At 48.0% G+C, this 21,409-nt stretch overlaps 2 protein-coding genes across 8 annotated transcripts in view; one reads left to right on the top strand and one right to left on the bottom strand.

Annotated features, from left to right (window-relative positions):
• Positions 1 to 21,409, top strand: part of CYB5D2 (cytochrome b5 domain containing 2) — a 37,759-nt gene that overhangs the window by 739 nt on the left and 15,611 nt on the right. The window contains exons 2-4 of one of the 2 annotated variants that reach the window (XM_014832579.3): positions 3,979 to 4,119; positions 8,669 to 8,855; positions 11,077 to 16,768. In XM_014832579.3, the coding sequence (XP_014688065.1) occupies positions 3,979 to 4,119; positions 8,669 to 8,855; positions 11,077 to 11,293 (545 nt within the window). In that variant the 3' untranslated portion in view covers positions 11,294 to 16,768. Of the gene's footprint in view, positions 1 to 3,978; positions 4,120 to 8,668; positions 8,856 to 11,076; positions 16,769 to 21,409 lie in introns of those variants that run through there. The other variant, XM_070482554.1, reaches the window with a different exon arrangement.
• ANKFY1 (ankyrin repeat and FYVE domain containing 1) overlaps positions 16,668 to 21,409 on the bottom strand; it is an 89,621-nt gene continuing 84,879 nt past the window's right edge. For all 6 annotated transcript variants that reach the window (XM_044744288.2, XM_044744291.2, XM_070482551.1 and 3 more), the window contains one exon: positions 16,668 to 20,873. In XM_044744288.2, coding sequence (XP_044600223.1) covers positions 20,741 to 20,873 — 133 coding nt within the window. In that variant the 3' untranslated portion in view covers positions 16,668 to 20,740. The remainder of the gene's footprint in view (positions 20,874 to 21,409) is intronic.

Below are 21,409 nucleotides of genomic sequence, written 5' to 3'. Positions count from 1 at the left end.
CTCTACCCTCCCTGTCGTTCCCCACCGCTTTTCGTGACTTAGGTTCGAGAAACACGTCTCCTGCCTCTGTTGATAATTACCCATCGCCCACCAGGAGAAGCCCCCGATACCTGCTTGTGCCAGACTGCATGGGTCTCGGGGCACAGAGATGAATGAGACCCTCTCCCTCCCCTCAGTGTTCTTCTGATTCCAATCAACTCTTGAATATGTCCCCATCCGAAGTCACCCTCCCCCCCGCACACACAGCAAGTTTCCCCTAAAAGTAGTGGTTCTTACTTCTAGTACGGTTGCATTTGTCTGCCTTCCTTTAAAAAGAGGAGGCTAGAGCGCAGGGAAGGGCTCTGTTCACTTTTACAGTCCTTCAGTACTTAGAACAAAGCTGTGCGTAGGTTAGGACTCAACATTTGTCAAGTGACGTTTGCTCTGCTGTCCTTATTTTACAACTGAGGGGACTGCTGGATATGCTTGGCCTAAAGCCCTCACAACTAAGTACTGACAGGACTTGGACCGGGACCACGAGCCGGTTACTTTTAGAGATGTTGCCTTACCAGCCCAGAGGAACGACCAAGCCTCAGATTAAAAAAGAAAAAACAAATGCCAAGCAAGCTTAAGAGTAGTGACTGGGCTGATATTAAATAAGCATTTTGCACTGATGAGGGGAATCGGAAAGCTGCCTCAAGTGACTTCCCTGTCTCTAGGGAGAACTTCAGAAATAGAAGCATAGGCAGAGAAGGAATTAAGTTCAGTCGGTGTTGCCGGGCTCCTCAAACAGTCCAGCAGGAGAAGGGACTTACCCAGGGCTACACAGTCAGTGAGCAACGCAGCTGGGACTGGCATCAAGGGTTTTATTTACCTGCCAGGTGAGGGCACTTTTTGGTGCGCTGTCCTGCCACACCCTGATGCAGCTGTCAGTTTTATGCACAAGTATGTGCATAAACTCCATTTCTGATGTGATTTTTCTTTCACAATCTGCTCTACTGTCTGTTCCTTTGTGCCCAATATTCATTCAACATCCATTTCTTGACCACTCCCATGTAGCCTGCCTTGTGCCAGGTGCTGAGGACTCAGATTATAATATGCGCCCCACCGCCCACACAGGGAAGCAGATATGTTCATTTATTCATTCGTTCATTCAGTCAATGTTTTTATTATTTTTTATTAAGATATAATTCACATAATATAAAATCCACCCTTTTAAAGTGTACAATTCAGTGGTTTTTAATATAATCAGAAATTTGTGCAAACATCATTATCTAATTCTAGAACATTTTTATCAAACCAAAAAGAAACCCCATATCCATTAGCATCACTCCCCATTCTTTCCTCTCCCCCGCCCCTGGCAACCACTATCTACTTTCTATCTTTAAAGATTTGCCTATCCTGGCCATTTCATATAAATGGAATCTTACATGTGGCTGTTTGTGTCCGGCTTCTTTCACTTAGCATAACGTTTTCAAGGTTCATCCATGGTCTACGGGCATATATCACTACTCCATTCCTTTTTATGGCCAAGTAATATTTTATTGTATAGATAACCACATTTTGTTTATTCATCATTTGTTGGACATTTGGCTTGTTTCCACTTTTTCCCTATTATGAATAATGCTACCGTGAACATTTGTGTACAAGTTTTTGTGTGGACATATGTTTTCAGTTCTCTTGGGTATACACTTAATGGAATTGCTGGGTCATATGATAACTCTGTGTTTAACTTTTTGAGAAACTGCCAAATTGTTTTCTAAAGTGGCTGCACCGTTGTACTTCCCCATCATTAATGTATTAGAGTTCCAATTTCTCCACATCCTCACCAAACTTCTTATTGTCTTTGTGTGTGTGTGTTTTTAAGATTGGCACCTGAGCTAACATCTGTTGCCGATCTTTTTTCTTCTTCTTCTTCTTCTTCTTCTTCTTCTTCTTCTTCTCCCCAAAGCCCCCCAGTACATAGTTGTATATTCTAGTTGTGAGCACCTCTGGTGTGCTATGTGGGACGCCGCCTCAGCATGGCCTGACAAACGGTGCCATGTCCGTACCCAGGATCTGAACCCATGAAACCCTGGGCCACTGAAGCACGTGAACTTAACCACTCAGCCATGGGGCCGGCCCTTGTGTGTGTCTTTTTGATTACAGCTATTTCAGTGGGTTTGAAGTGGTGGCTCATTGTAGTTTTGATTATTTGCATTTCTCTAATAACTAATGATGTCGAGCATCTTTTCATGAGCTTGTTGACCATTTGTATACCCTCCTTGGAGAAATGTCTATTCAAATCCTTTGTCCATTTTTCAGTTGGGTTGTTTGTCTTTTTATTGTTGAGTTGTGAGAGTTCTTTATATATTCTGTATACTAGACCCTGATCAGATATATGATTTGCAAATATTTTTCTCCTATTCTGTAGGCTCTTTCCACTTTCTTGATAGTGATCGTTAATGCACAAAATCTTAAAATTTTGATCAAGTCCAATTTTTTTTTTGGTTGCTTGTGATTTTGGTGTCCTCAGAAACTACTGCCTAATTCAAGGTCACTAAGATTATACCTATGTTTTCTTCTAAGAGTTTTATAGTTTTAGCTCATACATTCAGGTCATTGATCTATTTTGAGTTAATTTTATCTATGGTGTGAGGTAGGGGTCCAGTTTCGTTCTTTTCCATGTGGCTATTCAGTTGTCCAAGCACCAGTGTTGAAGACTATTCTTTCCCTCACTGAATTGTCTTGGCACCCCTTACTGTAATTGTAATTGTAAATATATGTATTGTAATTGTAAATATATGGGTTTCATTCAGTTGATGTTTATTGAGAATTTACTAAATATCAGGCACCACCAGACACTGGGAAATCAATACTAAAGGAGTTTGATGTGTTCTCTTTCCTGATGAAACTTGCAGACTAGTAGAAAAGATAGACATTAGTTATCACATAAACAATGAATTATTTTTGTAACAGGTGTCAAACGGAAAACATATTGGTATTACCAGAGGTCCTAACGTAGTAGGGGAGGAAGGGGGAAAGGAAGGAAGCACAGTGGCAAGGCGAGCTTGGTGGTGGCTGGTGCAGGGCCCTGAATGGCATGTTAGGGAATTTGGACATTATCATAGGGCAAAAGGAAGCCACTGATATTTAAGCAAGGGAATGACATGATCAATTTGTGTTAAACTATCAGTCTAAGTGTTATATGGAAAATAGATGAGTGGGGAAAGAGTGAATGTAGGGAGACCTCCTATGGGTTTACTGTCATAGTGCAGATGAGAGATGATGGCAGCTTGAGCTTGCTTAGTGGTAGATGGAGAAGGGTAGACTGACACAAAAACTATTTAGGTAGAAATTGTAGGACTTCGGGACTGATTGGATGCGAGGGATGAAGGAGGCATCCAGGACTGCATTTCTGGATTGAGCAACTGGTTGATGCTTACTGAGACAGGGAATACTGGAACAGATGCAGGTTTCTTGGGGCTGGGGGTACTGGTGACCATTAGTTCAGCTGGACATTTTGAACTTGTGATATCTGTAAAACATTTAAGTGATGTTGAGTAGACAATTGGATATACAGGTCTGGAGCTCAAGAGAAGTCTGAGCTAAAGATACAATTTGGCCGTCTTTAGCATGAAGGTAGTATTTGAAACCACAGGAGTGGATAAGGTTGTCAAGTGGAGGGTGTGGATGGACCAGAGAAGGTGGACAAGAACTGATCCCTGAGGCTGACAGAAAATGAACAATCAGAGGTAGGAGGAAAACCAAGAGTGGAGTGTCATGGGGGCCAAGGGACGTGGTCAGCTGTGGGAAATGTTGCTGAAAGTAAGTGAAAGAATGTGATCGATGCCAAAATGTGTGTTCAGGATCCAGGAGCATCTGTCACCGATTAGGGGGCATTAGCTATGCTTGCAGGGAGTGAGGGTTTTCAGGAGATGTTTCTCAGAACATAGATTCTTAAGTTGGCACAGTGTCGGTGGTTTAGAAGTTAATCTATTGGAAACATCTCTCCCGCAGGCCGAGACGCATCCAGAGCGTTTGTGACTGGGGACTACTCTGCAGCAGGCCTCGTGGATGATGTATCTGACTTGTCATTTTCTGAGATGCTGACACTTCAGAATTGGCTTTCATTCTATGAGAAGAATTACGAATTCGTTGGTAGGTATTCCACAGGTCATTCCATAGATTTCATGTAGTTATCTTGCAATTTTTTTAACGGGCTAGAATTCTTTGGGGATTGGACTCAACGTTAAAATCTGAAAACTACCCATTAGTTTTTCACCTTAAACTCTGGTTGTTAGTGTGGCAGTGAGCACCAGAAGGAAATGGCTGGGACACTTGTTTCCCTCACTCTTAATCTTGAGATAGGATTGCCTGGCCATTTACGTTGTCCTCTGTTACCCGAGAGCCAGTGGTTGCCTGTGCCACCCTTGAACAACCGGCTCCAGGAGGACAGCTTCCCTGTCTTGCTGTGTTCCAGGCATCTAGCCTCAGCAAACAGTCAGGAAGGCTTGAAGCCTGAGTGTGTGTGCAGTTTTGACAAATACCCTTTTATTTTGTCCTCTAAGGAGAAAAACATTAGCCTGTGTCCTGAATTAGCCTGAATGAATTGTCTCCCAGGTGGAAGTTAGCTAATCAAATCTTTGTTAAGGCCAGTTGTGTAGGGCACTGCACTTGCTCTGGTGGGACGTGAGGAAACTCCCCTTTTAAATGAGAAGACACCTAACGGTGTCCTAAAGAAATGTTAGACACTAAGCATCCCACTGGGATGTTTGGGGCCCTCTTTTCCATCTCCTGCAGCCCTGACCTCTCACTGGAGCCCCACTTGGACACAGCTAACTTCCGGAGGAACATCAGTGTCCCTTCGCCGTTGGAAGAGGTCTAAACTGGAAGAGTTCTTTTTCTGCCCCTAATGCCTCTGAATGTCTGCTTCTGTCATTACTACTTGTGTCACCTTTTCTAAGAACTTGGCATTTTTACTAGTTCCTCTGTTCCCTCCACATCCAACTGGCTAATGCTTTTTTCGTAACATCTAAAGTTCTTTCTGTTTCCAATCTCCCCTACACCCACCATTGTTGGCCCTTGTCATTCCAACCTGTGGCACCTAGTCTGCCCCAGGTCATTCGTGCGACCAGCACCACGACTGCCAGTGAAGGAACTGACCTCTCTCCATCTGCCCTTGAGAAGGCTTGCTTCTCTCTTTTTCCCATGAGGTTGCCAAACCGAGGTTGAGACATTACCGAGTTAATAAGGAAAAGAAAACCCAACACAAAATAAGAATGGAGTCCTGTGAGTGGGCAAAGGATGCCAGACCAAACATGTCTTACTGATATTTGGGGAGCAAACTAGTGTGTTGGGTGAAATGAGTGAACTGGTCTTGTTTGAACAATGCTAATGTATGTGTTTGGGGGTGGGCGGGGGGCAAATGGTTGGAAATGCTCCAGAGGGATTTTAGTTAAAGTCAGGATACATATGAATACAGTAGTCCCCCCTTAGCCATGGGGCATTCCAAGACCCCCCAGTGGGTGCCTGAAACCACGGATAATACCAAACCCTATAAATACTACATTTTCCCCTATACATACATATTTGAAGTGTGACAGCAAAACTAGCATGAATTTCTTTTTCCTTCTTCACAATTCCATGGATAGATCTGTTCCTACAGTCGATCTGAGCAACCTCAGCATACGATTTTTTTTCTTTCCTTATTAAGTCTAGAACTTTTACCTTTTCACTTAAAGGAAGCATTTTATGGCTTCTCTTTGGCATATCTGAATTGCTAGCCTCCCTACTCTTGTACTTTGGGGCCATTATTAAGTAAAATTAAGGTTACTTGAACACAAGCGCTGCGATACCCAACAGTCGATCATGCTAACCGACGCCTCCTAAGTGACTAACAGGCAGGTAGCGTGTACAGCGTGGATACAGTGGACAAAGGGGTGATTCACATCAGGGGTGGGATGGAGTGAGACAGTGTGAGGTTTCATCACACTACTCAGAACAGCACGCAATTTACAACTTATGAATGGTTTATTTCTGGAATTTTCCATGTAGTATTTTCAGAGTGTGGTTGGCCACAAGTAACTGAAACCACGGAAAGAAAAACCATAGATAAAGGGGAACTACTGTGTGTACTATGGGGAAGCTACCGTCTGGTCCTCAAGGAGCCAGGGGTGAGTCGAGCGCAGTTCCTGCCCTGTTAGCTCACTCTGGAGGAGGGGGGCTGTGTTCGTTTCTTTCAGGGCGCCAGAGACCCTCAGGACACGTCAGAGGATTAAGGTTTATTATATGGGTACACACTGAAGTGAAGACAACCAGGAAGCCATCTTGGCAGCCACATGGCCAGGGCTCAAGGGAAAAAGAGATGTCTTTTGTAGTGTTCCGGATACAGCGTTGGCTTGGAGACCCAGCCAACGCTGACCACCATTCTCACCACACAGCTTCTGCAACTCTTTCTCTGTTGCCTGTACCACTACTGCCCTCTCTTTGGTCTCACGTCTACAACCCAGCAAGAAAGGCTTGTCACCATGCATACAGGGACCCTCTATAGGAGAAAGTTTTGTGCAGGCCAACTCATAGACTGTAGGCTTGGGACAGGGGCCCTGAGGCCTTCATTTGTTCTAACGAGCATTTAAAATGAATGCTCTGTACTAAGCTGTTTTGAGCACTGGGCCTCACTGATGGGGGAGATATATCATAACCAAGTAAAGAGATCAGACAGTTCCAGATAGGGCTGTGAATAAAAGGAAACGAATCTGATGCATGTTTCGGGGTGTGCGGCACCTTCGAGCAGGCGGTCAGGGAGGATTCTTGGAGGAGACGACAGTTAAGCTGAGACCTGGAAGGTGAGCAGGAGCCAAGTGTACAGAGATCTGGGAGAAGAGTTTTTCAGGCTGAAGGAACAGGAGTGCTGGGGTGGCGGCAGCTAAGCATGGTCACGGAATAGAAAGGAAGCCCAAGTGCTGGAGCCTAATGAGGGAGGAAGTGGCTCCAGAAGAGCTGAAGAAGCAAACTGAAGTCAGATGGCTGTAGCATCTTGGAGGCCTTGATAAGAAGTGTGTATTTCATCCATGTGCTTTTGGAAGCCATTGAGGGTTCAAACCAGGCATGGAGGTGACATCATAGAATTCAGGTTTTTAGGGGCCGGCCCGGTGGCGCAGCAGTTAAGTGCACATGTTCCGCTTGGGCGGCCCGGGGTTCACGGGTTCAGATCCTGGGTGCGGACATGGCACTGCTTGGCAAGCCATGCTGTGGTAGGTGTCCCACATATAAAGTAGAGGAAGATGGGCACGGAGGTTAGCTCAGGGCAGTCTTCCTCAGAAAAAAGAGGAGGATTGGCAGATGTTAGCTCAGGGCTAATCTTCCTCGGGGTAAAAAAAAGGATTCAGGTTTTTAAAAGACCGCCCCCCCCCCCCCCCCCCCCGAGCTGCTTTGTGGAGACAGAACTGTAGGAAGGCACGAGCTGAAGTAGAGACCAATCGGGAGGCAACTGCTGTAATCCATGGTTTGGGTTAGGGTGGCAGCAGTGGAAATAGAAAGGAGGGGACAGAGTCAGGGTGTCTCAAAGGTCGGACTGACAAGATTTGCTAATGGACTAGACGTGGACAGGGATGGGTACAGGTGGATGTGAAGGAGTCTGAGAGAGCCCAGGCTCCTGATCCAGGTACCACAGACCCAAGTGATGTAAAGAGAACTGGAAAAGTCAGCATAGGGCATCGGACTTGAGAGGATGAACTGAATCTTAGACACACCGAATGGAAGCGCCCCTGGAACCTAAGCTAGGTGGTTCTCGGGGCCTGCGCAGGTTGGACAGACCAGCTGGGGCGGGTGTGCACTGCTGCCTCCACCACTTGATCAAACCTGGAAGTGACTGCTGCTGCTTCTTTTGCCCTGGGCCAGGTGCTGCCTGGGAGGGCCATGTGCCCTCGGGACTTGGAGATGAAAGTCCCCGCACCTAAGGTGCACTGATCTGTTTTTGGCTCTGGCCTGTAGGCTTGCTGACCACTTGCAGGCTGCTGCCACATCTTAGACCTTTACAAACTCTGACAGCGATTTTAAACTAAACCCGGTTGCCACTCAGTGTGTCCACCGAAGGACTGAGCCAGAGGAGAGTGGTGGAGAGCATGAGCTTGGGGCCAGACCCACTTAGCAGCTCTGTAGATTTCCCCGAGTTATTAATCTCCAGGCTCTCTCCTGTGAATGTACGGGAGCAGTGATTTCTCCCTCGGAGGATTAACAAAATATTGGTAAAGTGCTAGCGTAGCACCTGACACTGAGTCAACGCTCAATAAGTGACCTATTTATAGTTAATATTAGACAAAATAAGTCATCTTGGGAGGAATTGAGCCACGAAAATGTTACCCAATAAGCCATTCATTCGTCAAACACTTATTGAGCACCTACTGTGTGCCCCAAGCACTGTGGAGCACCATCAATGAATCGCACATGGTTCCCCTCTCAGGGAACTGATTCTACAGGTGAGAAAGATTTTATGATTTCCGTGCTGGAGGACTCTGCACTAGAACAGGGCTGCTTCTCTCTGGAGTCTTGTCCCTCCAGTACGAGTTCTTGCTAAGTCAGCACCAGCAGGCTCCTGTAGAGCCCCGAAGTCAGCAACCCCGGAACCTGAGCTTTACTACAACCGCTTCAGACGCTAAGCATCTGTTCTCTCACTGTTGCTCTGACGTCAGCTTTCCTGTCACCGCAGGACGGGTGATAGGAAGGTTCTACGGAGAGGATGGGCTGCCTACCCCAGAACTGACCCGGGTAGAAGCCATGATCACCAAAGGCTTGGAGGCCCGTCAAGAGGAACTGAAAGAGAAGCAGAAGTTCCCACCATGCAATGCCGAGTGGAGCTCAGCCAAGGGCAGCCGGCTCTGGTGTTCCCCAAACAGGTAAACACTTCTGCCCCTGCCCGCCTCTCTCCCTCAAACTGCTGGGCCGTCCTGTCTGTGTTATGCAGTGAAGCAGTGAATTCACTGTTGACCCAGGGGAACTTTTTCAAAATACCTGTACTCTGAGATAGTGATTCTTAACTTTGGCTACATGTTAGAATTTAAAAAATTACTCCTGGTGGGACCTCACTCCAGACAACGGGATGAGAACATTAGGATTGATATCTGGGCATCTCTCTCGCTCTTTTTGTTTTTTAATTCCCCAAAGACTGCTGGAGAAACCCTGGCCTGGGAACCAGAAGGCACAAGTACCATTTCTTGTTTGCTTTGGCCTGTCCATCCACCCAAGGGCCTCAGTTTCCTATTTGTCAGCACAAAGCTTTCCTGCCTACAGGAGAGGGATGGGGAGGTGCATGGGGCCTTGCAGTGATGCCCTGAGGTGCTGTCTTAAAAACATTGCATAGTCTGAGTAATTCAGGGAAGTACAGGCTACATGGAGAAGCCCTTCCCCGTAAGAATAAAGTGAGGTGAGCCAGACTAGAACAGGGCTTATTCCAGGTCGCTTTGGGGAAGCTGGAGAAAAATATTTTTTTCCTGCTTTAATCATGCCAGCGTGGACTCAAATGCAGCTCAAGTCCCTCAAATCTCCTTTAGCTCTGGTAAGGGAAAAAAGAAGCCAGACTGGACAAGCCACCTGGGCCTCAAAGTAAGGGCCCAGCTCTCACTGCGGAGGGGCAAGGAAACCTGCTGTGAGTAGCGGAGAAGGGCCACTTCCCTAAGGCTAAGCTCTGAGAACCCACCCTTCTGAAGGGAGAGGCCAGCAAACAGCCAAAGCCACCAGCTGTCTCTAGGCCCGGCCACTGTATCCAGCACACATTTCCTCCGCCTCCATTCAGGGGAGCAGGGGCGAAGGGAGCGGGAAGGAAAGCCCCTTCTCTCCTGGCCATGAGTTTTGAAGAGACACAGCTTCTCCAGTGTCGTCGTGTCTCCAGAAAGAAGGAGGCTATGAGAACCTGGCCTGCCCATTTCAGGGGGTGGAGCTAGGACAAAGGTGGGCCTTGCTGGGACACAAGGCTGAATGCAGGTGGCCTCAGAGAGCACTGGTCCTCCATAGGAGGGTACCTGGAGGCCTGTGTGCCTTTAGATGCTTGACTTCGCTCCCTTGAGAGCCTACCTCTACCCACCCTGCCCCCTACAAGCCACCCCCACCCCCAGTCTTTGTAACCCCTTCTGGCTTTCATGACTGTGTTGCTTAGGCTCTGCTTTCCCCACAGTGCTGTTCCAGACCCACCCAGTGAGTTTGGCCCTGTCTCTATGCCTCAGCCCAATGTGTTGTGTTCTACTCACACACATGGTTCTCCCTTTAGACTCGGAGAAATGAGGAGTCCTGAAGGCAGGGACTGGGTGTGGAGCAAGAATGACTGATCATGGGATGGATGGCTGGAAGGAGGGAGGGAGGCAATTCAGTGCCTGACAGCGTTGTTCTTGGGAAAGCTACAAGCGGGAAGGTTTCTAACTGGGTGGCAGAGTTTCTCTGACAATAAGTGATCCTGGTCCCAGACAATGGAACCTATATGGGGCATCAATTCCAAGAGTCTCATTTTCCTTTTGCAAGGCCTGTGAGTCCATGGGAGACTGAACTCGGTATCCTAAGATGAGTTAGGACCTTCTGCCCAGGATAGGAGCCTGCTCCTCCATCTCTGAAGCCTGGCAACATCAAGGACTGGGCCTGCGCAAGGGAAAGGACAGCTGAAACTACCCCTATGCCAAGGGCCTCCCAGAGCAGGCTGACCCACCGGGCCTTGGCTTGTTGCCTCAGTTGCCCACCCCACCCAAGTGCCCCAGACCCCAACATCAAGTTGCAGCCCTGCACGGGATGTAGTGGGGAAGCGAGAAGAGAATCAGACCCAGACACTGCTTTTGAGAAGCTCACAGGCCAGTGGGGGATAGCCTTTCACAGGTGTTATCACCAATGCAGGGAAGTGGTGCTGCCTCCTAGGAAGGCACAGGGTGTGGGCGAAGGGAGCTGGAGGAAGTCAGGAGAGAGCATGAAGGTTCATGGGTGGAACCCTGCAGACCACCGCCTTAGAAAAACGCCAAGAAGGGAAGTGGCATGGCTTCTACTTTTCACAAGGCTTGGCTCACTGCTTCCTCCTCTCCCCTTCCCAGAAAGACTCGTGAGTTCATGTTTTTAAGAAGCCCTCTTTCCTTCTATCCTTAGTGGAGGTGTGAGCAGAGACTGGATTGGCGTCCCCAGGAAGCTGTACAGGCCAGGTGCCAAGGAGCCCCACTGCGTGTGTGTGAGAACAACTGGCCCCCCTAGTGACCAGACAACGGACAACCCTATACATAGAAATCGTGGGGACTTGGACCACCCCAACTTGGGGGAATACACAGGCTGCCCACCCCTAGCCATCACATGCTCCTTCCCACTCTAAGCTGATGCCCTGTATGTTGATAACACACAGAGAACCCTGCCTAGAACCCTCAGAGGCCCTTGACTCACGTGCCCTAGGATGTTCCTGACATGCAACAAGAGGGCCTGGAAACACTCTGATCATGCTCTGCAAATGTGACTCATGCCCCCACCATGGGCTCACCATTCTGTGACTGAGGCTAGAGCCTAGCAACCTGCCTAGTACTGGTCAGCCTGTTTTTGCCACTGTCTGCCTAGATCCACTTGCCGTTCTTCAGAGCCCTCAGATATTAATGGGCACGAATATGACCAACTCGAAACTAACTGGGCAGACAAGCAAAAGGGCTCTGAACTCCCACAGCTTCATTCCCAGACTCCCAGGCTGCCTGGATCACCTGCCTATAACTCCTGACCTGGTCACGGCATCAGGGGCACTGGCAAAAAGGGACTTTGTCCCTTTACAACTCAGAAACAAGAGCTGCATAAATTCACAGCATCAACAGACCTCTGTTCCGTGTTCCTCACTGGCTAAACTTGTGACCCCTAACTTTTATAAGCTTTCTTATATGTAAGACCTCAACCCTAAGGCAAACTTGAATTTACAACCAAAAGTCACACAGAGTTGATTGAACCTGCGCCAAGACAGTGAGAAGTGACGATAAAATAGGAGAGTCTAATTCTGGAAATGGAAATGCTTTTGCTTAGATCCAGCAAATCCAGATACCTCTGAACAAAGCAACAATTTGAAGCTAGGATATTGTTTCTCTTTTAAACACTTAAAATTAGGTGTGGTGTGTTTTCAAAGGGAGAGGTCTGCATTTTGAGCAAAAGGTAGTTTCACAGCTCTCACAAGAGGACTGGCTAATGCAGCGTCCAATCTGGGCAAGCCTGCACACGCCAGCACACACAGCCCTGGCCTAGCGGTGCTGGGCTCGCACCTTTTCCAGTGGATCCTGTGTCCAAGGTCACCTGTAATCTCCTACACTTGACAAACTGCATGCCCATGACCTCTTGGATTCTTAAGTAGTTGGAGGCAGGAGTATTCCTCCTTTACAGATAAGGAGATGCAGACAGTCCATGTCTCTCCTCTGAGCCTTCCCCTCAGCTGCTGTTCCCGGCCCCTCAACTCTTATCCTAGAAATTCTCTATCCTTCTTCCTTTCTCCTTTTTTCTCTCCTTTATCATTCATCTCACTAAATAGCTTTCCAGATTCACTGACTGGAAAATGGAGGCTGCCCCCGCTTCACTTGCAGACTCATAGCTCCCTGCCCTGTGGCCACAGTGTTCCTGACGCCTGGACTTGACTCTTGCCTCCTTTGCCACCCCAAGATCTCCTCACCTGCCCTTCTAGTACGTGTGACCTCTCCCTGCCTCCTGGCTCTTCCCCCTAAGCAAGCATTAAACAGCTCACTTCCCTCACATCATAAATACACTCTCCCTCAACGCCACATTCCTCCGGAGCACCCTATCTATGTCCTGTCACGGCTAAGCTTTTTGAAAATGCTGTGCATACTCACCATCTTTGCTCCTCAGCCCCATTTACTGGGCAGCACAGCTGCCTGGCTTCTGCCCTTCTCTGCTCAACAGCAGGATAAACTCTGTGTTGGCAAAGCCCACGGCCACGCTCAGTTATCACCTACCTGGACCTGTCACAGTCGAGGCCTCCACAGAACCCTCCCTTGCCTTTTCTCCCTCAGGCCTTTCCTTCTCAGTCTCCTTGAAAGCCGCCTCTCCTCTGTGAACTCCTTCCCACCAGCTCTCCTCACACCAGCTTAGACCACCAAATCTGTGTCCAGTCCAGGCGGCTTTCCTGGCATTTTGGTGGGCACCTCCAACTCCACACTTCTGGCGTTCAGTCTTCACCTGCTCCCTCGTGATTCTTCTAGTTCCCCTGGTGATGGTTCCGCCTGGCAACATCCTGGCAATCATCCACAACGCCTTCCTCTCCTGTTCCCTTCTCCCGTCCAGTCCCCAAGTTTTGGCCATTCTACCTGCTTATTCTCTCCTCCCTATTCCCTCTTGTCTGTCCCCAGCACTCCTCCTCTGGTTTAGGCTGTCATTTCCCACCCAGATTGTTGCAGGAATGGAACTGCACTCCCTCCTTCCAGTCCACCCCCCCGCCCCCCCGCCAGCTATGTTTGCCATCAGGGCATTCCCCACTTAAGCCTCCTCAGTGGCTCCCCATTTCTGTAAGGAGCAAGTGCTCACTCTTCAGCAGCGCGGCACACGAGGTCCTTCTACGGTCATCTCCTCTCAGCGTCTGTCTCTCCCGCCACAGCCCCAGGCGCCGCTCCCTCCAGCCTCCATCTCACTGCATTATGCCTCCACGGCCCTCAGCCAGGCTGGCCCTTCTGCCTGCAATGACCCCTCTTCCTCCGCTCAACGTGTCCACCTCTCTTCTCTTCAAAACTCAGCCCAATCAGCACCTCTTGGGAACCTTCGTTAATCGCTGGCCCGCCAGTTGGGTTTAGATGCACTTCTCCCTAGGTCCCCGTAACACCCTGTGTTTGCGTCTAAAATAGCAAAGATCACAGTGTTCTGTGACCACGAATTTCCTGTCAGCCTCTTGCACTGGACTGCAGACCCTTTGAGGACAGGAACCAAGAGGCATTGAGCTGTGTACCCCCATATCCACTGTACTAGCACGTGCTAAGTGCGCAGTTAGTTCTTATTTTGGAGATGAGGCAACCAAGGCCCAAAGAACTCAATAAGGACACAAATCAATGGAGCTGAGCCTAGAACTCAAGATTCTCGTCCAGATTCACAGTGCTATTTTCAACTCCTTCATAGTTCAGTGTGTCTCTGCCCTCCCTGGAGCAGGAGCAAACAGAAAGGAGAGCTGAAATGAGGACCTTGTTCCAAGTTCCACCCAGCCCTTGAACTCGGTGCCTGAGGCATCCCTGGTAACTGGCAGCAGCCCTCAGCTCCAGGCTAACTGGGACCTAGTCACTGTCACTGCTCTGGTTCTTAGTCACTCAACAGATATTTACCAAGCACCTGTGTGCCATGGGGCAGGGGCTGGGGGAAGGCGAGGCTGCTGACCTCAAGGAGCTTACAGTATGGCAGAGGAAACCCCTGGTGGGAGCACTCAGAGGCCATTCCTGGGGTAGGAATGCAGGGATAGTCTGGGGCCAGGTCCAGAGATGTTCAGACCTTTCCAAAAACAGGCTGAAAAAGAAAAGGAGCAAAACAAGGCCCACTTACTGTCATCCCAGCCAAGTATGGACTTGGGAGGCTCCTAGAGGGGCCTCATCTGACTGATACGAGACCCTTGAACTGCAGGACACAGTGCAGGACGCACTCAGCCAGCCCCAGCAGGTTGCTCACCGCCTTGCTCAATGAGAATTCATTTCCTCTTTGACGCCAACCACTTACTTCATAGTAAAAAGCCTCTTCACATCGGGGCAGTGGGTGAATCTTCAAAAGGATTCAGCAAGAGTAGGTTTAATGGTCATTTTAATGGTCCGAAGAGGTCAGCCATGAGAAGCTAGTGGTTACTGGAGGAATGCCTCTAGTTTCTCCCTCCAGTAGAAGTGGCTCTGGGCAAAACTATGGAGGAGGAAGGCAGCCCTCTCTGATGGAAGCCACAGAAAGTTCAGCTTGGGCAGTTAAGACTGGCAGTTAAGGCTGGCAGAGGGAAATGAAGCAAACTAGTATGTGTTGGGCAATTATGCTGGGCAGGACCTTCACCTCTTCTCATTTAACCTCTATGCCAGCCTTGAGAGGGTCTCATTTTATGGTCCAGAAAAGGGCATAAATCTCCTCCCCCACATCTTCTACTGGTTACAACAGACATCGCACAACAGAGCTGAGCTTTTATCCCACGTCTGCTCTCTCTGCCGTACATACCAGAGTTCAGTGTTAAAGCTAAGGCCGGGCAGCTGCCCTCCATCATGCCGAAGGAAACTGTAACGTCTGCCTTTTCATTCTGAGATTCCTGTTTTCTATAAACACAGAACTAAGAGCAAAGAGCCTGGGAGTGTTTGCTCACAGCTCAACTGTACAGCAAAGGGAGCCGTATCAGACCACCACACCCATCCCTTGCTGCTTGGCTCCAGGACAAGCTGTGATCTGAAAGACATACCCTATGAACAGGCTGGAGATGTGTCTGTTCACAATCTGTGGGAGGCTGGCCCGGTGGTGCAGTGGTTAAGTTTGCACTTTCCGCTTCTCGGCAGCCTGGGGTTTGCTGGTTCGGATCCCGGGTGCGGACATAGCACCGCTTGGCAAGCCATGCTGTGGTAGGCGTCCCACATAGAAAGTAGTAGAGGAAGATGGGCATGGATGTTAGCTGAGGGCCAGGCTTCCTCAGCAAAAAGAGGAGGACTGGCAGTAGTTAGCTCAGGGCTAATCTTCCTCAAAAGGAAAAAAAAATCTGTGGTGCCCCTCAGAGGAGGAGGATGACCTTGGGCTGACCCCCCGCCCTTGAGAGTACTTCCTACTACCAAAGCCCCCAGATTCCTGCAAGGAGGCAGCAGACATTGCCCCCGTGAGCCCTCATGGGAGGGGACTCTTGGTGTGCACATGAGGATCTGTGTACTTGCATGAGAGGAAGGACATATTACTGAGCAGCTTCCTCAAGGCAACCCTGTGAGCTAGGAAGGACCTCGGTCACTTCCATCTTACAGATATAGAAACGAAGGCACAGAAATTATGAAACTTGCCCAGTACTGTCACCTGATCAATGACGGAGCAGAGCTAAAACCCAGTGCTGTTCTCTGGCTGGGCAAAAACATGTGAGTCGATGCATGTCTGGTTCCTGTTTGTACTCACATTACGACGTATGATGACCTGTGTTCACCTCAAGGACGGCTATTAAGATTACTTGGGATTATGATGTGGAAGCACTTAACGGTGCCTATTATTTGTGAGAAAAGCCCCCAGAGAATGAGATCTGTCACCACAGTCAGTCTGAACTGGGGGTAAGCGAAGTGGAAGACAGGTAAAGAAAGGGAAGGTTAGTTGAAGGGTGTGCGGCCAGGTGAGCTACTAGACTGTACGATTTGTCCAGGGCCTTCACGGCACCATCTGCAAGCCCTGAAAACCTGCCTTAGTCACCACTGCCACCCGAAATGCCAGTCCTCCCTTCAGACTGCGGCCAGCAGAACACTCCCCAGGTGCGGATCCTCTTGAGTTGCTCCTTAATAATGGAGTCCAGGAGGGAATTTCCAGCGTCCGCTGGAGAGCTTCTGTGGGGTCGGGTGACTGGGACTGTGCAGCTGTGGTCACAGGCATTGCCATGAGCTGAAGTCTGGGCCAAGAGCACAGTCATCCAGGCAGCTGGTCATTATGCCCCAAAGAGCTACTTTTTGACTACTGTCAACAATATGTTTCTGAAAAGTGTTGGAAATTCAAACTTTCCTAGAAGGTAGCTGTTAAAGAAATTTATTCACATATTGGAAGTTTAAAATATTTGCTTGTTTGTTTTTAATGCTTATTGGTACTTCTGCATTAAAAGTAACTACAAATGTCTTATTAAAGTTTCCACTTTAAATGCACAATTTTACCTCATTTTATTATAAGGAATTGTTACAGAAAATGCAAATATCAATATTTGAAAAATACATTCCATTACATGGACTCCAAAGAAACAATGCTGATAAGCGCCATGGTCCTGTATGATGCCATCATCCCACCCTGAGATCACCCTGAACGGCTTGGAAGCCAAGGTGATCAACTCAAATGTGTGCTTGAGTTTCTGCCCGGCTGCTGCCCTTCCCCTTGGTATCACACAAGTATGTCATGGTAACAGCCAACTCCACACATTTGCCAAAAAAGGACAAGTCAGTAAGTTGAATAGTCTGCCAACTCAAGACTCCTTAGCTACAGAAAACCAATGTTGTCAGTTGTAACAGGTTAATATATTATTTATGCCACACAAGAAATGAACTGTACAGGCAATGATCTTCCAAAGGAAGTCTTTAAGGCATCTGTAACTTCTGGGAATTTAGTAAGTGTTTAGTTTATATCTTGTGAAACAGTCAGCTCTTCACTAAAGTACTTCCACCCAGTGAGAATGTGGCTTCCAAACCCCTTTAGAAAGTTGTTTCCCCTCTGCTCCCTCCTGCCCCCGGCTAGGGGTGGGGAGCTTTGGTCCTTCAGATGAGGAGGGGCTGGGCTTGCCAATGCCACGTCCAGTTCTTCTGGGGCTCGTCCTGGGGGGTGCAATCCCAGGACCTGAAGAAAGCGTGTTTCAGGAGCTCTTCCCCAGTCTCAACCTGCGAGCTCCAGGTGAATCTGTCATGGAGGCATTACATTTCCTTGCTCATGCTACTGTCACCTGGGGACTTAGTTTGCCTTTCAGGTCTAAGCATTCCATAGTTCAATAGTGTTCTTTTTCTCCAGCTAAAAGAATCCTAGGTAGAAATCAAGGCTCTCCCTGCTCCTAAGACTTTCCCTCCACTTCATGCCTACAGACAAGATTAACACAATACCATCTAGTACGACAGGTGGGGGACACGAATCGGGAGTGGTGGTGAACCCACAAGCACGCTGAGCTCCAAGCAGGGACCCCATTCAGGGAGAAGAGTGAGGAAGCTGAACAGGGCAGTCAGAAATGACTCAGGGCTCTGAGGTAGAGGACTAACGGTCACATGGACCCCACTCCTGGAGAGAATGTGGCAGGTGAACTGAGCAATCTAACCCAGCCTCGACTGAACTGGTAGTTGGGCTTGACAATGCACAGGCAGCAAACTCCAAATGGAACACATGTTCTAACACGTCATCCAGTGAGACACCACTAAAAAGATAACTGAAAGGTAAAAAGTCCTAAGAGTAGGCACTTACGTTTGTGGGAAATTCCTGTTCGAGGATCACAGCCAGTTAGTTTTAGCCATTCGATTTACATGTAGCACATGGTTTGTACCTTCATCTTTAAAAAAAGGATTGTTAAGAATATGCTGTATAATAAATACAGTGATGAGCAAGAGGCAGTTAAAAAGCTAATTCAGCGTAACAATGTTGACTGATAACAGCAAATTATATTGCAGTAAAATTTATTCTTCCTGCTCTACTCATTCACAACTGGCAACTTTCTGAATGAAGAAAATTGAGTTTCTGCTACTTAGTATTTAAGCTATGGATTAAAATTTAACAGGAGCAGCAGTTCTGTTGTCAAGTCTTGGCGGCTTGGAGAGGTGCGTGAAGTCCCAGCCAGGGCAGGGTATGAGGGAGTCTCACCCGGCAGGGCAGCCGCTGCTCAAGGGACCTGCTGAGTGCAGCTGGCGGCGGCAGGGAGGGCCCTAGGCCTAGGGAAAGGCGCTTCCTCGAGGTCTGCAAGAGCGCCCCTTGACGCCAGTGCAGAACCCACAAACGTTCCCCCAATCCACGGCTGCTCAGAACCAGAGCTGGCCTGGACTCTGAAGAAAGAGAAGCTTCACTCAACATATGTTAAACATGATTTTAAGATTTAAGTGCAATTAGAGGCAAGATTGTTACTGAAATTGGTGTGGCAGGGCAGGGGCAGGACAACCAGCCTCATCCCTGATTGGATTCCCGTCCTCCTCCCTCCACCATGAACGTTAAGAGAACAAGAATAAAAGTACCGAGCACTTCGCTTCATATCTGAAGCAGAATCATCTTACTTTCCAATTAAAGAAGCAAGCCACCTAACTAAAGCCTGACTTCCTCGGGGCCTTGTTCGGGCAACAGAAAATGGAAACTGACCACATGCCTCACCGCTCCAAGACTAGCTGTTTTTCCATAAAAATTCTATATGAAATATGTCACAGACTTTGGAGGACAGGGGAAATCTTCTAATTAATTTTTTCTTTTAAACATTGTACACAAGCTCATATTAACATAGAAAGCATATATATCTTATAAATCACAGAAATATTTTAAAAAAAAAGTAGCACTCTGGTTTATCAGCTCATTTTACACACATATTTAGGCAACAGAATGTATAAATCTACAGCAACATAAAGGACATACCACTATCCAAAAAACAAACAAAAAACAAGCTCTTGCAAAAAAAATATTTAGTCCCTTTTATACATGTATCCGTACTTCATTAATGCAAAAAACAATGCAGTGGTTACTAAATGTCTGAAAAAATCAGTATGTATGATTGAGACTGTTAATCTCCGAGTATAACTGTACAACACATATTGTTCATCTCAGAGTTTTGTTTGTTTTTTCTTTAAAGCAGTGGTAGAAATTTCTCTTTAAATGTGCATTTTTAAAAAACTGGCCAAACCTTCAAAAGAAAAGAAGTTTAACACCTCAGGGTTAACATATATACTAGCAGCGACTAAGGCCCAGTAAGCTCTGGGGGCCTCGTTCAGTACACAAGCCAGAGCCTTCCAAAATGGGGCCACTCACGCTTGGCCGGGGCCTTTGGCTGTTGGCTCTAAAGGGGCAGGGCAAGCTACACAGAACGGGGACCTGGGACAACAACACTCACAGCACAACCAGGGAAGGTTCCAGCAAGAAGCATTCACGTCAAGGAAATGGGACAGACTGAGGCTGGAGACTTCCCCTCTCATCTCTGGGCCTGTGTGATTCACTCTCTTCCTCCAAATGACACTCAACAGGGGTTTTTCTTTCAAGACTTAGTGTATGGGGAGGCCCAGTCAAAGCTGACCATTAGAATCACTGATGCATGGACGTGTGGGGATATTTTTGAATATGGATTTTTAAATTGGAATTACCAATAATGCAGCTATATAAAAAGTGCAGCACAAGGTGCATTTCCTCCACCACTCCCTAGTGGCAGAGGGACTGAGGACTCCACAGACAGGACACAGCAAGATGAGAGAATGAGATGGCTGCTGGGAGGTGTCAAGCTGCCAAACTGCACCTCTGACACCCGAGGAGCATGAATACTGGTAAAGCTTTCAGTTGTTAAGGCCACGATTTTTTAGCTCTCATCTTTGAACCCTGTTTAGAAAGATTTCATCTTTTTTAAAGGGGTAGCTCACTAAAAATACAGCTTAGCTTTTCAAAAAAAAAAGAAAAAAAGACTTCAGGGCTAGAGGATCCTATAATCTTTATGAAAACACTGTGCAGAAAAGTCCACAGCCACTTACTCTAGAGCAAAGCGAGCTCTCCTGGAGCAGCCAGACGCCAGCTTCCTCCTGTTAGGTTCTTCCTAGTAAGTCCGCGCAGGCAGGAAGACTTCATGAATGCTCTGAGATGGACATTAAGCTACTGGAAGGGAAAATGGTTTTCAAGGTGTCCTTATATGCTGCTAGCAGAATGGGGTTTAATTCCTATTACATTTACCACTTAGGCTAAATGGCCTGGTCCAATGAGTGAGATTTCTAGTGAACTCTGTCACAGTCTGACACACCAACAATCATACAGAATCATTTGAAACGGGATCTGTCACACCATGGTCCTTAATTGTTCCAGTCTATTGCCGCAGGAAGACAACTGCCAGCTCCTGCTCTGGGTGGGTCAGGCTGGTGAGCAGAGCAGCTGCTGGGGAGATGACCGGAGATATGGCCTGGACCCTCCTGGGGGCTCACTAAGAGACCCCACCCAAAGTCAGTACATCAAAGCAAATGTTGCAAACTCGCACAGGCTTGTTCAGATCAAACTTTATAATAGGAATCTCCTTGGTCGAGCATTTATGGCAAAGAAGACGTCCGCAGTGACGACTGTGGAAGCAAAGAAAGGAAATATGAGAGTGGTACTAAGGAGCAGACTGCTTCCCAGAACGTGAGGATGGCCACAGCACCACCCTCGGCAGACAGGCAAGCCCATGGCCGGAACTCTGGGGTCAGCTCTGCCCCCTGCCAGCCAAGTTCTACCAATACATGTATAATTAGTCCATGAAAACAAAATCCCAGCCAATACTTAAAATGATACTGGAGAAGGCTTTTTGTTTCAGGATCAAGAGGGGCTCAGCAGTAGCCAAGGAACTGTCTCGTTTTAATGGGAACAGCTCCTCAGTTCTCTGCGGAGTGTGCTCAGGTTAGAAGCACACTTCCTCTGAGGGAAGTAATTCAGTCAGCTCCGCCGCAGGCAGGAAGCCTGGGGACGATGACACAAGGCCTGACAGGCTGCCTGGGGCCTGAGACCCCAAAATTCAGCAGGAAAGTCACCAGTCTGACTGCCCTCTGCCCTCCCTACATCACCACCGGTGTGCAGAGTCGTGTCACCTCATCACTCCATTTGGTCAGGTTTTACCCAG

This window comes from Equus asinus, chromosome 13, assembly GCF_041296235.1.
Source record: "Equus asinus isolate D_3611 breed Donkey chromosome 13, EquAss-T2T_v2, whole genome shotgun sequence".
Lineage (NCBI taxonomy): Eukaryota > Metazoa > Chordata > Mammalia > Perissodactyla > Equidae > Equus > Equus asinus.
This window is presented reverse-complemented; position numbering and strand designations above follow the sequence as displayed.